Source organism: Lissotriton helveticus, chromosome 6 (assembly GCF_964261635.1).
Source record: "Lissotriton helveticus chromosome 6, aLisHel1.1, whole genome shotgun sequence".
Lineage (NCBI taxonomy): Eukaryota > Metazoa > Chordata > Amphibia > Caudata > Salamandridae > Lissotriton > Lissotriton helveticus.
Window position 1 is genome coordinate 912,993,521 of NC_136067.1, and position 23,041 is coordinate 913,016,561.

The 23,041-nt window shown below is 41.6% G+C and overlaps 1 protein-coding gene across 1 annotated transcript in view; it reads right to left on the reverse strand.

Moving 5' to 3' along the window:
• LOC144761599 (protein unc-93 homolog A-like) overlaps window positions 1-23,041 on the reverse strand; it is a 340,831-nt gene that overhangs the window by 193,513 nt on the left and 124,277 nt on the right. Inside the window, exon 2 of the mRNA XM_078646899.1 lies at window positions 12,540-12,710. Coding sequence (XP_078503025.1) covers window positions 12,540-12,629 — 90 coding nt within the window. The 5' untranslated portion in view covers window positions 12,630-12,710. The remainder of the gene's footprint in view (window positions 1-12,539; window positions 12,711-23,041) is intronic.

A 23,041-nucleotide genomic window follows, 5' to 3' on the forward strand; every position in this document is an offset into this window, starting at 1 on the left:
AAATGCATACTGGGGAATCCATTGCCTACAATAAGAAGTAAGGCCGATAAAGGCACGTACCTCCTTCTGGGTTCTGGGCTGGGGAAGACTCGCTATTAACTGGATACGGTCGGGTGTCAACTGCCTACCCCTCTTGGACAGCAAGTGTCCTAAGTAAACCACTTGCTGGACACAGAATTGAAGCTTCGAAGGTGACACCTTGTGCCCCATCTCGGCTAGAAAATACAAGACTGTAAGTGATGCTCGCTCGCAAGCACGTTCAGAACGGGCTGTGATCAGTAGATCGTCGACATACTGGAGCAGGGCAGTGTCAGTTGGCATGTGAATATTATCTAGTTGTCTCTTGAGTGCTTGACTGTAAATACTAGGACTTTCTGTGAAACCTTGAGGAGCGCGTGTGAACATATAGCTCCTTCCATTTAAACAAAATCCGAAAAGAAACTGGCTGTCTGGATGAATTGGAACACTAAAAAATGCATTCTTGAGGTCTATGACAGTGAAGAACATGGCTTCGGAATCAATAGCAGTTAACAGGGAAGAGATATCTGGGACAACTGGGTACTGAGGAATAATACATTTATTAAGTTCTCGTAAATCAATCACTAATCGATATACTGGGGGTGCATTTGGATCAGTACGTTTCATGACTGGAATGATCGGAGAATTACATACATTTGAGTCAGTTTCTACAACTACTCCTTGTGCCATGAGCTCGTCAATAATTTTGGATAAGGCTGCTACAGCCTCAGGTGGCAATCTGTACTGTCTGATTCGGGGTAACACTACACCTGGCTTGAGAGTCACACGATAGGGTGTGATTTGCATATAACCTACATCTGTTGGACCTTGTGCCCATAAATGCTGCGGAACATTAGACAATCTGGAATCAAAATCTCGTAATACATAGTGACCCTTGAAGTCACGTAGGAACAGACGTATTCCCTCTGGGGAACAGCAAATAACTGCACCTAACTCTTTCAGTGTCTTAATGCCTAACAGATTTTCTGGACATGACTTAGTAAGTAACAGATCAGTAGTACGGGACAATGGACCTACTTCTAGAGTAACTGGCTTTGATATCTCGTTAACTATTGGCTTTCCTGAAAATCCAAGGGAAACATTTCTTGAGCCTGAGAGCGGAGCCCCTGGAACTTCGGCGTGACTAATTGTGGTCCTACTTGCCCCTGTATCGATCAAAAACTTTCTGTCTTTCCCTAATACTTGACTGTGAACATAGGGACCTTCTTGATCTACAGGTATCTCGATGAGAGGCAAGCCTACCTCCCTCTCTAGGCTGTTTCATGAATATGACTGGTACTCTGGATACTCGGACTGTGCATACTGGTACATCTGCGATGTAACGTGCTGTGTTGCAGCAATAGGCTGCGGTGCTGTAACTGTCTGCTGTGCATTCTGTGACTGAGGAGTCTGTGAAACTTGTTCTTGTCTCGGCGGACGTGGTCTTTCTTTAGTCTTACCAGTAGCTATATTGTGTTTCAGAACTGCACACTCGTTTATAAAATGACCTGGCTGTTTACAATAATTGCAGTTCCCTTTAACGGGAGCTGCAGGATGACTGGCTTGATTCGGACCTCTCTTCTGACTGTCTTGAGGAACAGATTGTGCAACTAGTACTTTCATTTTCGTGTCTTTCATACGTTTTCTCTCGTGTTCTTGCTCTTCCCTAATTCTATTCTGGTGGTATTGGAGCATCTGGAGCATCTGGGACGGAGTATTTGCTTGCCAGGTGCTTTCGACTTTCAAAACTCGATTTTTAATTTGTGGACTTGAATTCTCGACTAATTTAGTAACGAAAAGGTGAGGGTATGACTCACTACTTGTCTTGAGACCACTGTTAATACTAAAACATTTTTCAAATCTAGAATAAAAATCACTAATATCTTCGTCTTGTTTCTGTTTACAGGCTGAGATTGCATCCCAGTCTTCTTTTCTCGTTGTCAATAATCTGGGTAAAACTTGAATCAATAATTCTGGTAATTCTTTACATTTATCTCCAAGACCGGTACCTGGTACTCGTGCCTTGTCTTCAGCTTCTAGAGCTGTCCAATCGATCTTTTTCTCTCCCACCTCCCATTCTTTTTCCTTTAGCTTTTCATACACCCCTGCGGGTAGCAGAACCTTTAACATTTTAATGATATCTGGGTAAGTATATTCTCCCATACGGAGCATGTCTTTTAATTCTCTATGGAACCCCGCTGGATCTTTGTCATGACAGGGAATTAATTTCTTCATTTCAAGAAGTTCCATCTTTGATATTGGAGTGTATACAAACACTCGTTGCATTTCGCCACCCGTCCCTCTGACTGGGTGGACTTCTCGTAACGGATTCTGTCTGTCTATATAGAATGATTTACTTTCTGGGGGTGAGACATGAACAAAATGCGGGTTCAAAAACGTTCTATATTTGTGGCGCTGTTCTAGAATGACACTAATTAAATCGGTACCTAGACCTCTCCATCTGTACTGGAGTAACTCGTTCAGGATATCATGTAACGGACCTGGATCAGAATGTTGACCCTCATACAGAGTAATGAGGTGCTGAATCATATACATACCCACCAGTCGCTGCTCGGCTGGGGGCAATTTCAGGAACATTTGTGCCACTATTTCGTCTGGAAAAGTGGTAGAATCAGTAATCCATCGGACTGCTGATCGGGCTAGTTCTTGTTCATGCATGGTACTTAACTCACTATAACCGATTCGTGATTTCAGAATGTGATCGGTAGCTTGAAATACTTGTTCTAGAGAACCTTGTTCTGGTGCTGAATGATGAAAAATAGACTTGTGTTCTAGGCGTAAATGGCGATCTGGAAATCTAGATTTTCCTACATACGCTATTCTGGCGGGATTCTCGTCTTCCTCTTCAGGATCAGAGATACTTTCTTTCTCGCTTACTTGTGCTGCTTTACGCTGTTCGTGTATCTTTATTATTTCTTTACGGATTTTCTTGTACATACTTTCCATAGCACCGACGGTCTTGTGCTTACCCTCGGCTATATTATCACTCCACCTTGTCAGGATTCTCATTTCGGCGGAATCTTTAGACGGGTAATCTTGTTCTCTTATTAGACAATTGATCAGGAACTTTAATATCATGAGCTGGATCTCGGCTTTCCTTTGAGACATAGTCTCGCTAATACTTTCTGGATCATCCCCTGTACGGATGAAACGATATATTCTGTCTAGATCTTCTTTCATATTCGGTAAGGTGACTAGATACTCGGCCACCTTTCTTACGCGGAATGAATATAAAACCATATTATCCTCGCCTGGGACTGGATCATAGACACATTCGGCAAGGGATTTTCTTATTTCTGCAACAGACTGATACCTAGGCGTACGCTGTGATGCTTGTGCATGTAATTCGGCTAACGTTAAACGCTTGTGTGGCGGCGGGGTTTGAGGAGGACCTCCTCCTGCGGCCCCTAAACTGGAGTCGTCTACTGAGGCTCTACGTCCTGGCAGAGTGGGAAATGGAAATGCAGGCTGGACTTGTATGACGGGCTGGACCGGGGGTACCGTAACAGGTACTCCGGTGTCTGGAGAAGCAGGAATTACCTGATTTACAGGGACTGGCGGAGCGCGAACAGGATTTGCATATTCTGGGACTGTGTCGTCCAAATAGGACGAAATAAAAATATCAGCTGCGGTCTGTTTGTGACGTAGCTTGGTCGGAACTAATGGTGGCGGGAAATTACTGGATGCCTCTGGGGTCGCTTTTGGCAAGCCCTCGGCAAGAAGAGGATACATACCCTTAATGAGGGCATGCCTCTGTCTGTCTGACTGTTCGGCTTTGACTTGTTCACCTATCTCGATTAATTCTCTTTCTTGGGCTCGTTCTTGGGATTCTCTACTTAACTCTGACTTTCTGACTTCCTTTTCGGTTCTTCTATGCGCTTCTTTACGCCATAACTCGATGGCATCTTTCTGTGACTGTCTGGCTTTCTTTTTCCATAATGCTTCTTCTACTCGCATGATACATTCGGCATCCCATGTACCCGATACGGGCCATCTATACTTTTCTTCTAACTGTTTGGTATACTCTACCCATAAATCTAGATACAATATGGCGCTTATGCCATGTTTCTGATACATAAAGTGACCTGGACTGTCCCTAGGCGGAACAGGAACTGCTGCTTCCAGCAGACCCTTTCTAGTTTTTAACTGGCGTAATTTGGAAAATATAGGCATGACTGAACTGTAATCTAGACACAATACAATACACAATAAAAACACGAAATCACATCACACTCATACCACAACATTAAAATACATAAAGAACATTATAAATAACAGTTCGAACAGAATATTACCTGAAATACTGAGAACAGAAATACAAGAATTTTCTCGAGAACGGAACAGACTAGAATTACTGGATGCACTGCTGTAACAGTACGGAACATACCGGTCCCATAAAGGAACGCATCAAGACCCGTATCCACCTAGGTGAACACTTCGTTTGTGAGTCTGGGCACCACCAACCCACGGACCAGGAGTCAATTTAGATTGGTCCTGTCTAGATACTACCCCAGCAATGGTACTCACCGGGCAGCACGGAACGGAAAGCCTTGGACTGGACTGGACTGCTACGACGACGGACTTCGGACTTCAGTTACGGGTGGGCCTCCGGATACCTCGGACCTTGGACTCTCGGCTTGGGCTCTGGTCGGGACTCGCCGCGTTCCTCCACCGTCTCGTTCGGATGCTGGACCGCCTCCTCCGTCTCCTCCGTGGGCCTGAGGGATACTTGGAGCAGAAATATCTGCCAGTGCACGGTATGGTTCCGTCACGACTGCAGAGGGTCAGGGGGTCGGCGTGGCTTCACCGACGCGTGGGGAAAGGGCAAGTCCCTATTCGGGCGCCATTATGTGGTAAATAAATAAATAATACCCTATTTTTGACTAGGCATATAGCATAACAGATAGCTCAATAAATAAGAGTCAAGATTCGAGGTAGTAGGAGTTTCTGCAGGTTTATTACAGCATAAGGACAGGATCAGGACAACCTGCATAGGAATAGGACAATAAGGCCCGGCAGCTGCCGGGGCTGGGTCTGGGATGAGCGCGCGCTAACTTTTCATAACAATACAAGAGCATTTATACATAGCGCAAACACATAGCATTACATTGCAGTAGGCGTAGCAGTGGGTGGAGCAGAAGGCGTGACGCGTAGCAGTCGCGAAAGATAACAGTAAAAGTATATGTAACTGGGCGTGTACATAGACATGTGGTGCAAACGTAACAGAATATGTCATGAATGGGGCGGAAACATAGGAGGGGGCTACCTAAGGAGCCGGGACCTCTAACCTGATGGTGCGCGCAAACTGGCAATGACGTATCACTAGGAGAAGCTGGGGGCTATGAACTCTGTGCTAGGAGCAGAGACTAAAGTCTGGAGGGTCGGAGCGACATGTACCTAAACCCTATCTGGTATCTGATGTTTAGGGAACATGTTGATATAAACTAGAAGTCATGAGGGGAAAAGCTAACTTGACTCTAAGACTGGACCATGCATTATTCTACATGTAGTGCGTGATGAAGAATATTAAATGACCATTAAATACAGTATTTCTCTAACGTGGAGCCGCATAGGCTAGACAATGACGGGAACTATTGATGCAGTTCAGTAGCTTAGGAATGCAGAGAGGGAGGACTGAACTGATAACTGGAACTATAACATACATTTGGCAGACTCAGAGGCAGAGCCAAGCTGCACCGGGCACTGCGAGACAGGAAGTAAGTGAAGGGTCGAGGATACAGGTGGGGGCTGTATCGCTCCTCAGCGAGGCTTTTGGGAGACAGGAGCTGAATCTGATGTCCAGGCCCTGTTGAGGCCTGGAAACGGGGACTTTATAATGAAATAACGTGCACACTGAGAAACGTGGCAACGTAACTTTACATAGGCCTAATATTCGTAGTATTCACGAGGACTGGAAACTGGCATACTAGAGGTGGACACAACTGTAATTGCGTCATTAATCGGACATGGGGAATACATATGCATATTGGTCATGCACACATAACATATGATGGATGAGGCGTAGGGACACAGAACATGGCAAAATTTACTTTTCCACAGATGCAGCTTTTGTTATGGGAGAGGCAGTAAGCACTGGGGCCAGATGGTCAAGTAGAGGCGCCGACCGATAGTTGCGTGTCACACCCGGCCGCCATTTTAAGGTCAGGCAGGCGTGGGAAGGCAGATTGTGACGGGGGCCGCCCCCGGTGTCTTGCCGCTATAGAGGCCCCCCCGAGATTATCCTCAACTAGAGGCAGCCCCTGTGTCAATTAAATTTCGCCCGTTAAGCGTACCTCCCACAGAGGGTTGATGTCATCGGCGCTCTCGTCAGGGCTCCGGCCGCCATTTTGCCCGCGACTGTCCTCTCCTCACGTCTCCTCGCAGATCTAGCCGTTTCAGGGGCACCAGAGGCGATCGGAGTAGCCCCGCAGGTGCCCTGCACCTTCCGCTTCCGAGGCGTGCTGGAAACAGCTCCCAGGCCACTGGGGAACCGCCAAATTAGGCTCCCGAGCAGCGCTGGAGCCGGGAGCCGAGACGGGTTATGACCGCCCGGCTCCGCCCCTTCCTACATTTGTCTACCTGCTCTTGGTACATTGGCTAGAGCAGGTAGACAAAATGCGCAATGAAGGCAGCAAGAGAAGAGGCACCTTCTTCACAACGCAGCAGTCTCAAATGATGAAAACACAGTGGGAACGCTCTCTCCCTCACAAAAGAAGTGATAATGTCCAAAAGCAGATTACAGCATACAGGACGGCAGCAGAGCAGGCTGCAAGGCAGTCTGTAGGCATCATGTAGCGAGCAGGCAGGCAGGCATGTAGTAGAGAGGCAGCAATGAAGGAGGTACCAGGCAGAAAATCCAACAGGAAGCTGGACAGTGCTCCAGGTAGCAGTAAAGACAGTAGAGACAGGTTCCATGCGTAAATAAAAGGAACACACTGAGGCAGGTTACATTAGGCATAAAGGAAGAATTGAAGCAGAGACTGGCACGTAGGTGTTGAGGGCGACCGGTGGGAGGTCACTGTTGGGGTTCGTAGGTGCCAGAAAGCTTAAAAGTACATAGGTTTCCAGAATGCCTTGCATGTTCATAAATAGTTACTAGATCATACCTTGTAGTTGCTTAGTTTTTTAAAGTTCAGATGGCCTTGGGAACAGATGTAGGTTCTTCAGATCGTCGCCAGTGTCGTAACGGAAGAATGACCGGATGCAGGTGGTATCTTTATGTAGTTTATTAGGTATGAAGTAAGGTAGATACACGAACCCCAATAGGAGCAGCCTCCTTGCTGCCCAGCCCTGCACTCAACTGACATTCATCCACGCATACAGCACTCTATGACATCATTCAGTATACGAACATTCCACACACACATCCACAGGCTGAGCAGCAAGCTGGAGCAAATACCACAATATGCTTCCAACAAATGTAATTAAACAATACGATTCTTCACATATATTATTATTATCAGTGATGTCAATTGAGATGACATCAGTGGTCATAAATTATGTCATAGAACATATCATGAGTGTTGTAATATGTGAGGTCATAAGCAGTGCATGGCGAGGATGCAAGTTATAGTTACTTTAGGGCATTCATTATAGTTACTTGAGATAACTATAACTGGTGAATATCAGTGTTTTTTTCGAGTTTAAAACATTTGCTGTGACTAACATTTTCATCTTTATTTTTTTTTAGTGAATTTCTGTGAGAGCCCTACACTCTCAGCACACAGCCTTCTGGCATGCGCAATGTGTGGTTTGATCTCGTAAGTCCTACCCCACTGAGGCTGACTTACGGACTTTGTCAAAGAGTTACAATACCAAAAAACTTAAAAGTAGACCTATTGGCTCTATCAAGGGGTGAATATATCAATATATATATAAAACAGATCTATGATCTTTGTCCAAAAATCACCAATATTTTCAATTAAGTATATTTTAGTAATTCACACAATGCAAAGTTTAATAATAGTGATTATTATCACAATGTTTATTAAACTTTTAATTGGAAAAGAACATCGACATTTCTGTGAGTCCTTCTTTTAACATAGCTTTTATGATTGCATTTTGTGGACTGAAAAATATTATACGAAAGACTCAGAAATGGGCTTTTTTTTCAAAAATAAAATCAACATGTCTCTGACTCTTTCTTTTTCTACATTTTTTTGCCCATAAAATTCAATCATAAAAACAACCACAACAGAGCCTTGCACTACAGCGATGAGCATAGAGCTCCAACTAGGAGTGCATTAAAAATATGGTAACTTCTCCTCGAAACAGGGGCGTAACACAGGCCCCTGCAGCCCCCGTGGTGCGGGGGGCCCTCACCCTCCAGGGGGCCCCGTCAGCACCGCACTTCTGCTGGGGAGCTCTAGATTGAGTCCGGAGGGGGCCCCTTCACGTACCCTGCAGGGGGGGCCCCCTCAAGGTGCGTTACGCCACTGTTTAATGTAAAAGTAATGCGAAGCAGCACATAACTTACTTTGCGCCATGGGGACATGCCAAGGGTGGCGTATGGCATTCCCATGCAACCACTTAAGGTTTCTCATGCTAAAACCAATTTACTAAACACATTAGATTGGGTTTAGTGTGAGAAAACTGCTCCCTTTTAAACTAGGCGCAAGGAAGGAGAAATGCTTTCATGCTAGACTCACACACACCCACCCTAGCGCTATGGTGCCAAGGTGATGTGTGGTGCACGGCAACTGTAATCAGTGCTGGCTCAGGGAAAGGAGCAGAAAGAACGACATCTTTGAAAAAGAGGCACTCTCCTGCTCCTTCCTTGTTACACAAAGCAGCACTGCCTCGCGGGAGGCTGCACTGCGTTGTGTGGAGGTTTGGTAAATCTCCCCCTTAGTGTTTTGATAGGGAATACTCTTCGTAACTCAACTTGCCAAACGTTAACAGTTGATTCATGTCGTTAATGTCTAGATGGTCTGTCTAGGAGTACTTGGCAAATTTATTAAGCACTCTTTGTAGACATGTGACTATGTGGTCTAACAGTAACAAATTATCAGAAGAAATAGCACACACATTTTTGTGGAATCTAACCAGGTTGACAGGTAGTAATGGAAGTCAGGTGCTCACAAATATCACTGAGAAATACGTTAAGTAAATATGTTGGTAAAATACATCCCTGTCTATCTCCAGAGTAACTTTATGAACTTTTATGAGGTGTGAAGGATGTATACTAAGGACCTGATTAGGAAGCCATCCAACCTTGTAGCCCTACCACCGCATTATGATGTAGTCATTCCAACCGCGGCAGTCGGAGGGACCGACCGACCCCTCCGACAGGCTCAAAGAGTCAGTCAGCCATCAGTCGGATCGTAATCCCAACAATCTCAACATTTTTCACAAATATTCTAATAAACTGCCAATGTTTAAATATGTCTAGACTTATTTCAACATTGAAGTTAAGTTTTGTTACTGTTTTAAAAATGCAATCAAATATGATTGCCAAACATACTGTTCTGGTCAAGCAGACCTTACAATAGCCTTATAGCCTGCTGTAGCGGGTTATATCGGCTATTAAAGGCGCGCTCCAGCGTTAAACAAGGGAGAAGGACTTATTTAGCCCTGTTACGAAGGGCTATAAGGCTGTTAGAACTTTCTGCTACTAGAGGGCAGAATGTTCAAACAAATAAAACAAAGGCCACTTGGAGCCCAAGGGGATTGAAATACCCTGGGGCTCTGAGAGGCATTTGTTCAAAACAACATTGGAATGTTGCTCTGCTAGCCTTTTCCTTGCCGTAGAAGCAAGGAGAACTCCTTTGTATTCAATGGAGTGCTCCACATTCCAATCTTCTAATAATGTGTATAAGTATCCACAGTGTGATTATTAGAAATGGCGGTGGGGGTTTTGAAGGGTATTTTGATTCTCTTCCCTTTTGACTGCTTTCCCAGCCAGGATATAAATGGCAAAAAATGTTAGTGATGACCCATTGCAGAGCGGCTTACAGTCGCTCATTTTGTTCTGCTGAAAACAAAGCACTGTCATCAACGTAATGCTTCTTTTGACCTGCCGTAGCACAGGCTCCCATAGAGATATGGGAGATTCTGTTAATCCCTGCACCACGTGGAAGGCAACTCAAGGTGCCTGCCATGCAGTGCAGGGATTACCATTGGTGCACCGCTGGCCCCCAACCGCAGACAGCAGGGAGAAGGGGGCCCTGCTATGGGCCCCAAAACTCACTTTCCTGACCAGCTATCCATGTCGGAAAGTCCAGCATGGAAAGCCTGCCAGAAATCGAGCATCATACTCCCGAATGGCAAAAAAGCCGTCCACTGGGATTACATGCTGGTATCCGACTTGCCGATATGCTTCTTGAGCCCGTCGGAATCCAGCCTGAATGACCGGCCGGTTTCACTTTTCACCGCCTAGATTGTAAATAGGTGGTCGGAAGTGAAAGTGCGATAAGACTATGAAAGCCTCTGACCCGTGGTCAGAGGCTTTCCGAGCCTCATCATAATAAGGCACTAAGTGTGTAAAACCACTCTCATGGCAACAAATAAAGCACTGCTGTGTGAGCTGGTGATGGAATGACTGCATCACATATGACTGGCACCACAGAGCACTGCAGTTGTCAGATAAACATTTAGCCTGCTGGGCGACCAGGTAGATGGAGGGACTTGCAATGTCTAGAAACACATTTCTGAGCAACCAACCCTACCTCTCCTGAATGATGATGTCAGAGGATCTTACACAGACTCAATGGTGTAATGGTTAGGCCATAAAACAAAAAAGGAGATTTGTGCAAATCCACAAAGATAGGGCCACATGTTACAAGAATAGACCAGTTCCCTAAAATACTCCATAGCCGAAATCAAGCAAGATAACATTGAACATTTAGGAGCCCTGAGGATGCACCATCAAAAAGTCAAATAGTGAAGAAAGATTCAAACAGTTGAAATTGGATCAAGAATCTGTATTCTGATCCTAACGGGCAGATAACCAAATCCCTGCCAAGTAGTTTTTATCATTTGGGCAGACCCATCCCAGCAGGTTTATCATCTTCGAGTAGGTAAGGTTTGTACGCTCTGGGTAGTATCTGGGGCGACTGGTACTAAAGACACAGTTTAGAGAGGAAGGCAGGTAATTGTAAAATGAATGACGTTCCACAAGAGTATAAGAAGAACTTCCACCCCTCAGACATTGTCTATTTCTGACAGTAAGCATAGAGAGCCCATGCCTGAAGAGGAAAGATACTCTCTCTTGAAAAGTCCCATAGGAAAGCACAACTTCCCCTGAGCACCAACAAGAGAGGGCTTCTAATATTGTATTCAATCCTCAGAGTGACTGGCAGGCCTGTCTGCCAATCTCAATGAATGCTCTATCCATTCCTGGAGTATGATGTCATTCATTTTCCTGTCAAAAGCAATACAACTTATATAGCAAGGTCTTCTATGCCTTACGCCCCTTGCCCCCACGTACAGCTAACATTAAGCCAGGGACCCAATATTTAGGCAATGCCTCCGGTGCTCTTTGGCAGGTGTGATTCCCACTCCCGAGAGAAATAGCCAGAGTTCGTCCGAAGTCCTATAATGCTCTCCACATCTACACACGGTGCTCGGTGCTGGGAAGCGTTGACCATTATGGGCCTTCCTGTACATAAGCCCCTCTGGCAAGGCCGAGGAAGAGGTGAGGATGTGACGCTAGCCTTTTTATTGTGCACAGTGGCCTGTGAGCCAGACTATATAAATTAAATCTTGCTGGAATAGCCTGGACGAGAGAATCAAAAGCTGCAAGCAGCCCCCTCGAATGGGAAGTGACACTCCCCCGAGTAGGAGACCCCTTCCCCACCAACAGTGCCACATAGACCTCTGCAAGTCAACTGTGTGGCAGGTACAAGCCTCAGTCTTCATTGGACTAAGTCCCTCCCCCTGCAGTGGTGGCTGGACGGCTGTGGGGGCATGTCTGTGCTGCCAGGCAGTGGAGTCTGGAAACTGCAGGTGCCAGAAGGCTCTGTTCTTCAGACCGACACACAGCTCTTAAGTTGTCTAGAAATCAGTGCAAGGAAAAACCAATCTGCTTGAGACATTACTTACGACTAGTGGACACACAAGCAGACATGCAAATGTGATTGTTTTAATTGTCAGCCAGTGTAAGAACATGTGCAGCCCTCAGTCCTGTTGAGGCGAGTTCACTGGAATTGCACATACTGGCTCTGTCCATCACTGTTGTTATTTCAAGCTCACACTGATGCAGTGAGATCTGCCAACGGGTTTCCTACAAATGCGAAATTATACGAAGACAAATATCCTACCAGAAAATTATGCATTTTTTGTTGAAGCTATAATTCACCTTTCCTTTATCTTCACAGGCAAGTATGAGCTGGTGCTTTGTGTAAGCCCAGTTACTCCCCTCCAACATTTTGAATAGCAAGAAATACTCTAATGTGTAAAAACGTAGTAATAAGGATAGAATAACTGTACATTTCAGAGTACAAATGGCGGAGAATCTATAACATAACATAATGTATTAATTATGAGCCCATATCGCTTACCTGCAAATTTTGAAGTCCTCCATAGGCAGTAAATAAAAGCAGAAACCCAACACCAAGGATCAGGATGTTCTTCAGGTGAAGTATTTCCATTTTCACTTTCAGTTAAACACGTAGACCTAAATACTCGGAGGTTTCCGGGTCTTTGAGCAAGATCCGGAAGTGAGGCAGATGCTGCAGAGGGAAGAGGCAAATATTCGTCATTATGGCGTCGCATATTCATTATGACATTGTGTAGTGCACAGTGTAGGAGTCTGGTTAGAAAAGTGTAGAAGTCAGGATTTATGTGAAGAGAGATAATGATCTCAGAAATCCCATTTTACTTTCTATTAGGAGCAAATACGTAGTGGGTTTAACCAAATATGTCTGCTATACAGCCTGAGGGAAACATGTTTTGTACACTAGAAGAGTGCATTTATTTAATCATTTCGTAGTCCTGTTGGATTAGTTCTGAACAGATGTTTCTCAAGTAAATCTCCTTCGTGCAAGAGATTTGTTGGACTTCTTTGTACTGCCTTTTAATCATAATTTTGTCCCATACAGAGGCCATCACACCTGCAAAGTACATGTTATGGAGCAAGAATGCATGACTTCCCTGGGGAAAAGATGAAACGTGATTAGTCATTTAATTCAGAAGGCAATGCATGAAGTATTACTTGTGTTATGGTTAATGGAGCTATAATGTAGTCATGATATGTGGCAAATAAAAACAATGGGATTATTCACAAACTGCATTTTGTCTTGTATTTAGTAGTACTAAAATAGTGCTACTCACAGACTACAAAAATGCAGTTTACAAACCTATGTGTAAAGGTCTCTGTTTCTCCTTTCTTTTCTGATGCAGAGATGTCTGTCTTGTCTACACACATAAACCTATCTTTTAATAGGAAATGTGGGAGCGATGAGCGGAGTAACTGGAAAATCATACTTATTACAAAATGGGAGGGATTTAATGAGGGGTTAAGTGGGGTTAAAGTATGGTTAATGAGGAGTTGGAGAGGGGCAAATACTCACTCAGAAAAGAGTAGGCCCATTGTTATTCACAAACGGCACTTTTATACTTACTACAGCCAAAATGGACCCAAACAGTCATAAAACAGTCATAAATGTACCCCAGCTCAGACCGGGTGTGAATCCAACACCACACATGGGCAACCACTGGTGCTGCAACACACTCTCATAGGCAATAATAGAGGAAGGGACTTAAAATCAAATCCCTGAGGAAATAAAGTTAAAATAATTATGTTTACTTTTGTTGTTTAACTATATATCTGCTTTTATTGTAATGTTAAAAATGAATATAAATAAAACATTACTTATTTTTTAATATAAAATATTTGAATAACCATTTACATTTTAAAATAAATATGCCTTTTTCTAAAATTACTTAAATTAATTTAATTAATTGCAGATATTTTTTAGCAATGTTTAATGAGTGATAAATAAACAGAAATACTTTACTTTTCGTGGGATTTCTTTTTTCAAAAAATCTTTTAAAAAATGTTTTAGTTAATTTAATATATTTAAATTAATTACATTTTTAATTCCAAATTAAGTTTATAGTCCTGTAGCATGTTTTTATTGCGTTCTTTATTTAAAATAAATATATAAAATTAATATTAATATAACATATTTTTACTATTTCTTTAAAGTTTAATAGACTTTTTAAAATGTCCCTATATTTTTCTATACAGAGAACTCCGCTCTGGTGTTGGAGACTTTTGCCTACATGTGAAAACTTACTGGTAGCAACTTTACAGTCATAAATTTAGTTCTATCCCATTTCAGCGGGTTTAGAATTGTAGATGTACACTATGAAGTACATTTTCCCTTGGACATGGTGCATAGCCAAAAGTAGTACATTTACTACAAACTGTACGAGTAAATTTGCATGTTTAGATTTAAGGACACATTTGATTTGTATACTTAAATTAAAGGATACATTTCAAAGCTAAGTAAAAACTGTTTAATTCAATATTGCATCAAACAACTAAACCTGTCGAGAACAGCCCTTCATTATGTACAATTTCTTTTAACTGTCCTCCATGATAAAAATTAGATGAAGGTGGTTGCAAGGATGAAAAAATATATTTTATTTCTCATCAATCCAATATGATAAGTTTCATATAAAATCATCATTCATCACACAGCAGAAATCTCAAACATTCAATGCTGATTTGGGTCTGTATAAAAGTGCTACTTTTATACAGACCCAAATCAGCATTGAATGTTTGAGATTTCTGCTGTGTGATGAATGATGATTTTATATGAAACTTATCATATTGGATTGATGAGAAATAAAATATATTTTTAGATACCTCTAGAAAGAGAGATGCCACATTTGACCACACATTATTAGCAGGGACAGAGAGTGATGGATCTTTTGATTGGCTTGTGCAGCTGGATCTTCACTCTGGTTGTTGGGGGATTCTTGTTTTGTTTTTTGCAAGGCTTCTGCTGACATTTCTGTCTGCTTCAAGGACTTTTCATTCTTTTGGATCGTGGCCATACTGAGATGACATCGGGAGAGGGATTAGTTCATACTGACCTTGCTGGGGAATCCTAACAACACACCGGGTTGGGAAACAGGAGTCTGGATTCTGGGAGGCCCCATGGCTCCTTGAGTCCTTCCAAACATCCAGGTAAGGGGTGTATCTTACTGCAGTCATTTCCTATAACAGGGAGGTAAAATATTCTTAACCGCATCGTTGCGGCGCATTTTCCCCTGCTGTGCTGGAATATGCAAAAACCCATTATTCATGACGAGCTGGGCTCGTCATGAGCGTGCGAGGAGGCTACCTCATGACGAGCCCAGCTCGTCATGAGCGTCGAAGGGGTTAAGAGTTCCCAATGAATGCTTTTCACATTTTACTGTGGGCTCTTTGTGAGAAACTTTTGTAGTGTCCCCCCACTTTTTGCTCCCATTTTGGCTACTAGATGGTGGTCTTCTGACTGATTGTGCCCTGGGCTCTGCTAACCAGACCCAGGGCCTGTGTTTTGATTATAAGTACATGGTTGTTAGGTATAATTACAATTGGTACTGACAACCTACCTGTAAGTCCCTAGCATATGGTTGGGCATGTAGGTCTAGAGGCCCAGTAGATTTAAGGCACTTAAGTATGCACTATTGTGGTGCCTGATGTCATTTTAAAAGCCAGCCGTGCCTTGCAGGCTGCTTTTAAACTTAAATTACATGCAAATTTGACTTTGGAATTAAAGGTACTTCCCAAGTGTCCAACTACCTTATTTTTACTTAAAGGTCACCATTGGGGTCTCCCCTAGGCACCACAGGGGTAGGGTGCCTTGTACCTAGAAACAGGAACATTATAAAATATGTTTTATATGCCCTGGTGAGAAAGAAACTGCCAATTTTGTTTATCCCCATTGTAGCACAATATATCTTTAGCCTAACATGGGAATACTGTATTAAAGTTTAACTATTGAAAGAAAACAGCTAAGAATATACTTCAAACTATCAAAATGATAGCTAGAAAAAGTTCAACAACTTGTCACTGTTAGAATTATTATAACTATCACAGAAAATAGGTTATAGTACTTTCTTTTCTGTGAGCCACAATCCCGCCTTCCAGCAGCCGTTCTCTGATTAGCCAGCCTCTGCCAGGCTGACCTACACTGTCTTAATGAGGTGTGATCTGGCCTGACTGGAGATACAGGATTTCCTGTGAAAAGAGAACTGCAAACTGCAAACCAGAAGGAAGGATGGGGGTGGAGTAACCAAACTGGTCTTCAAAGAGGCAATGACAGTTTAGGGCAGCACAGGCTCGCCCCTACATCCTGCACCCCCAGCCAGACAGAAGCCCCAGTAATTAGATTTGCAGAGGGGCTAGAAATGGAGTGTTATGGAATCTTAGCCAATCTTGTGGGAAGGCCTAGCCACATCTTAACCTCCAGGAGAGAGTTTCTCCATTTTGGATTTTGGAAGAATAGTGCTCTCAGGGTCAATAATATGCCACACTTTGGAGGAAGTGGTCATATCTGAGTGTGGCCCACTGCACCACATTGGCCAGGGGCACCTCCCTGCTTGTCACCCAGGAACACTGACTAAATATGGAAGAGCTGCCTAGCAACTCAGATCCCTTCCTGAAACTACAAGAAGAAAAATGAATGCCCTTCTGGAACCCTGGCCTGCACTAAGAGGATTTCACTCTGAATGACTGCACCTACTGCACGCTTTGGGAACTACTGCTCTAAGAACTTTGCCTGGCTCTGAAAGATTAAGGAGTGGACTCCCTGAAAGCCACAGGTTAAAAGAGCTCCACCTGCATCATCTCCACCAAGAAGAAACCAGCCAACCACCTTCAGCGGGACTTTTAGGGATTTGGCCAGGTGCATTGTGGGTCTTGTTGTCCCAACTTCCCAAGGAGCAACTCAGAGATTCAGGATTTGGTGTTGTGGACAAATACGCAAAAGAAGCAACAAGAAGAAGAAGGACTGCCCCGCTGAACCCCTTGTCTGCACCACAGAGGACTGCAATCATAAGGACTGCACATGCTGCAAACTTTGGGCCTCACAAAGGAGGGCTCTGCCCCGCTTTAAAGTATAAGAAGTGAGATCCTTGTAAGCAACAGATACAAAGGAGCTTCAAGAAGTCACCTGCATCAACTCCACCAATAATAGCCCAGCTGAACAGCGTCCAGTGCACTTTTAAGTGATTTGACCAGGTGCATTGCGAGACTTGTAGTGCCAAACCTCTAAGAGGCAAAGAAGAGCTTCTGGAGCCCTGGCGGGTGTACTCTTTCCTGATCAAGAAAGACTTCTGGAAGTAAGTGTAAAAGTGTTACACGGTGAGTGGCTCGAATTTGTAACTTTCTCCTGGCCCAGCCCAACCTATTTTAACCCTTACAGCGCTATTTGCTCCTAAGCACTATATTTTCTTTTAATCATATATCTGGTTCCCTAGATTGGGTTTTTGTCATTCTGGTGTCATTTTGAAAATACATATATTTCCTATTTTATTAAATTCGTGATGGATTTTTATTGTGAGTTGTCACTTGTTTATTAAATCAATTTGTGTTTTTAAATGCTTTACACACCTGTCTCCCAAGTTAAGACTGCATGCTCGTTGCCATCTACCAAGGGAATAATTTATTGAGACCATAACTGTACCTTATATTGTGATTGTGGCATTATTACTAGTGGTAGGTCCCTACCTACATCTACTAATAAACCACTTTCCTACACTCTTAAATTCTAAAAGGAGGAATTTTCTTTAAAAATGGTAGGATAGATGGGCAGGAGGGACCAAAGGGTTAAATTATCTAGAAGTACAGGGTTCTACTCTAGAACAGACAGAAAATTCAATTGATAATGCAGAACATTAGATCAAGTCTGGATTGTTTGAATCTGGCTAACCTTAAAGGTATGTCTGAAGGAGCTGAGGGGTAATGAGTTCTATGTTGAATATCTGATTATCTGCAGCCTCCAAATAAAGGCCACATTGAGTTACACTTCGTAAAATGCATTTTATAAAAATTAGATAATCATTTAGCTTTCTTGCATCAGAATTTACAAGAAAGTATATAATACTCCAGTTCCACAGAGCAACGTAGGTAACATTTTTTATTACAAATATAAATATAAATGGCTTGAGTTAATGTTTACCATTTAAAAATACTCCTAAAGCATAGAAGCAGACTTGGGGTTGATTGACATCGTTGTTTGACTATGACGGCATTAGCCGGATGCTGGCACCAGCAATAATTTCTTAACACGGGCACTTCTTTATGGCAGCCAGACACATGGTGGCCCTGTTTGCCTGCTGTTAAACATCAGCAAAGGATTTAACAATGCCACTGCAACCAGGCCATTCTAACAGCAGTGCATGGGCAGCAATAATCTAAATAAACGATCCCATTTGTAGGAATGGGACTGTGAATTTGTAGCGTTGTGAATGGCATTTGGCAGCTCTAGCAGGAACAATGGGAGATGAAAGCTTCAGATGCTCCCTGAGAAAGATCTTGCGCACTGGCAATTTTTCTTTTTTTTACAATTTAAGTGCTGGTTTAGATACATGAAAGTCTTTATTTTTGGCAAAACATGTTACATTAAAATGTGCTCCTACAAATGCATTGTAAGAAAGTCAACATCAACATATGTCGTAAAGTGATTTAATATAAAATATATTTGCAATGTTGCAAAAGTTCATATTTATTTGATACATTTGTTTAATGTAATTCTAAATGACAGTTTTAAAATTAAAAAATGTTTTTGTGCATAACACATCATAGACGATGCCTCCAGGCCACAATGAAAATTACCAGAGATTAAAATTACCCCTGCCTCCAGATAGTGCGGGACCTCTTAGCTGACTTCGAAACAGTCAACCATCCCACCCTCATACGCACCCTGGAGTCTCAAAGGTATTCACCAGCAATGTCTTTCACTTGGTCTACCTTACCAACAAACACCAGTTTTTTTCACACAGACATCTCCAGGTCCCGAAACATCCCTATCACCTGCAGAGTTACCCCCTGATGCCATACTGTCTACTGTCATCTTCAACCTCTTCAAGGAGCTGTTTGGTGCACTAATCACAGATAGCGTATCAAGATTTATCAATACACCAATGATACACAATCTATTTCAAAGTTTCCCCTGCTTCAGACATCCAACACCTCAAACACTGCCTGAACATTATCAAAATCTGGCATCCAGGGCCTACCTAAAGCTCAAACCATCCAACATAAAATTCCTGATGACAACAAACAAGAAACATTACAAACCTGGCTCAATGACATGAACCTTGAAATATTTGGATCCCAACTCTCGTCAGATGCTGTTGTGTAGTTCCTATACATCTATATAGTATCTGCACGTTTGGACAACATAGACTATGGGATTGGTGTCCAGACTGATTCCAGACTCTCCCACCGGATGTGTTCGCCTGTATACCAGCTAGCTCACAGTGCCCTTATGAACTCCTCTTACAAAGGAGTAAAATAGTTTCTGGCAACTATCGAACATGACAACCCTGACCCCTCAGGGATCGTGGAAACAGTACAGTACTTTTCGCTCAGTTACTCATGCTCAGTTTGTCTCAGAGAGATATACAGGGGGACAAATTCAATAAGCATTTTTTGAACCTGAATCATTCTAGTATAAAATATGTGTGCTGCAAAAACCATAAGACAGAAACAGATCTATACATTTATAAGCACCAGCATAGTAAACAGATGGCAGAATTCTACCATAGTGCTAAAACATTGGATATATGCAGGTATATAGATACGGATCTATGACAAAATATAGAAACCCAAAATATCGAAATACAAAAATATCGGAGCAATAATATCGATGTATACAATATCGATATCCTATCTACAACAAGGTAAGTACTAAAATATCGGGAAAAAAATATCGATGTCAAAAATATTGTTTTAAAAAAAAATACGTAAAATTAATAAAAAAATACTTAAAAATATAATAAACATAGTTAAAATTATTTTATATTATTTGAAATTAATAAGTAATATACATAATTTAATAAAAAATTAATTAAACATATACATATAGGCGTCGATTCCGATCTGGTAAAATCACCGTCCGTACGATTCGTATCCGGAGCCGTTTCCGTACGACTCTTACACACACCATATGACTCGGCGAGTACGATCCAGACCGGGTGATCAGGACGCGATTCGTACGGGCCACGTCAGGTAAGGGCGATTCGTACGGAAAAGCACATTCACATACACACCGTATGGCTCGTACAACTACGATCATGGGGTACAGCTGGTACACCCCATGATCGTAGGGGCACGGCTCGTACACATACGATCATGGGGTACGGCTCGTACACCCCATAATCGTAGGGGTACGGCTCGTACACTTACAATCATGGGGCACGGCTCGTACACCCCATGATTGTAGGGGTACGGCTCGTACACCTACGATCATGGGGTGTACGAGCTGTACCCCATGATCGTAGGTGTACGAGCCGTACCCCTACGATCATGGGGTGTACGAGCCATACCCCATGATTGTAGGTGTATGAGCCGTACCCCTACGATCATGAGGGGTATGCACCGTACCGGGGGGGGGGGGCGTTCCGTACCTTTTTCGGGACGAACTCTGCTTCTACAGGAGTTTTCAGCTCCCATAGAAAAAGGGTCGTACGGAGCGTACCCAACACGAATCGTACTTGCCGGGTCGGAAAAAGCAGCCGTGAACCGTACAGACGTCACGTACAGCGGGTTCCGAGTGCGAATCGTACGGGTATACGATTCGTACGGTCTCTGTACAATTCGTACGGAGTACGGCTCCTGGTACGAACCGTACTTCGTCGTACGTATGGGACGTTTACGGGTACGATTCGTAGGCGGAAAAAACACTCCGTACGACGATTCGGAGCGCTTTTTACCGGATCGGAATCGACCCCTTAATATATATATACTTACATGATAATTAGTTTTAATATTTATTGTAATAACTTATAAATAATTAAAAATATTATAAATTACAAATTCATCTACACACATAAAATAATTACATAAATAAAAATAAAATAATTATGTAAAACAAATTTAAAAAAATAATTTACTTTTAATATATTTAACATTTTTTATATAACGCATTAACTAAAACAGTACAAAAAATATTAAATAATAGAGGGAATAAAATACTATTCCAACTCCAAAAAAACAACAGTAAGGAAAATGTTGGATAGCGTAGGGGTAAAAATTACTATTCCCACTCCCAAGAGTGCAACAGTAGGAAAAGTGTTGGATAGCAGAGGGGTAAAAATTACTATTCCCACTCCAGTGAGTGCAACAGTAGGGAAAGTGTTGGATAGCGGAGGGGTAAAAATTACTATTCCCACTCCAGTGAGTGCAACAATAGGGAAAGTGTTGGATAGCGTAAGGGTAAATATTACTATTCCCACTCCAAAGAGTGCAACAGTAGGGAAAGTGTTGGATAGCGTAGGGGTAAAGATTACTATTTCCACTCCAGTGAGTACAACAGTAGGGAAAATGTTGGATAGCGTAAGGGTACAAATTACTATTCCCACTCTAGAGAGTGCAACAGTAGGGAAAGTGTTGGATAGCGTAAGGGTAAAAATTACTATTCCCACTCCAAAGAGTGCAACAGTAGGGAAAATGTTGGATAGAGTAGGGGTAAAAATTACTATTCCAACTCCAGAGAGTGCAACAGTAGGGGAAGTGTTGGATAGCGTAAGGGTAAAAATTACTATTCCAACTCCAGAGAGTGCAACAGTAGGGGAAGTGTTGGATAGCGTAAGGGTAAAAATTACTATTCCAACTCCAGAGAGTGCAACAGTAGGGAAAGTGTTAGATAGCATAGGGGTAAAAATTACTATTCCCACTCCAGATAGTGCAACAGTAGGGAAAGTGTTGGATATTGTAGAAGTAAAAAATAACATACTTATAAAAAATATTTATTGAATTAGTCTAAACTATTTACAAAAAACAATAAATAATTATTTTAAAATAATTACCAATTAATAATGAATATCCAAAAAATAATTATCAATACCCAACTATATATTTAATAACTACTTAATAACATATCAAATACTTAACACACAATTCTCATATGAACACACAACAAACACCAATAATAAAATAATACACTGAACATAAGTATCAATTAATCAATTAATTAAAATTAATTATCAAATATTGAAAATTAATTCACAATTAATAATTGATTAACAATAATATAATTAGCAATAACAATTAATGAAAATAAAATATTATTTAATTACATTTAAATTACTTCCCACCCTTTTCCCCTATAAACCCATAACCCGCTACAAACATAATTATCAATTAATCAATAAAATAAAATAAATTACCAATTAATAAAAATTAATTTAAAAGATTTTATAAATCCTAAAAAATTTATAATTAATTTAGTATAGTTAAATTACTTCCCACACTATTCCCCTATAAACCCATAACCCGCTACAAACATAATTATCAATTAATCAATTAATTAAAATAAATTACCAATTAATAAAAATGAATTAACAATTAATTTAAAAGATGTTATAATTCCTAAAAATTAATAATTAATTTAGTATTTTTAAATTACTTCCCACCCTATTCCCCTATAAACTCATAACCCCCTACAAACATAATTATCAATTAATCAATTAATTAAAATAAATTACCAATTAATACAAATTAATTACTAATTAATTTAAAAGATTTTATAATTCCCAAAAAATTTATAATTAATTTACTATAATTAAATTACTTCCCATCCTATTCCCCTATAAACCCACAACCCGCTACGGTACTAAAATACAAAATTTACTTAAATTACATTAAAAAAAATAATACATATTAAATACATAATAATATACATAAAAATAATATAAAAATCGATATTAGTAACATGGATATTACTAATATCGATATTAGTAACATCAATATTACTTACATCGATATTAACAAAAAAGATATTACTTACCTCCGAAATTATGTACCTTCGATATTAAAAAATTCGATATTACTTACCTT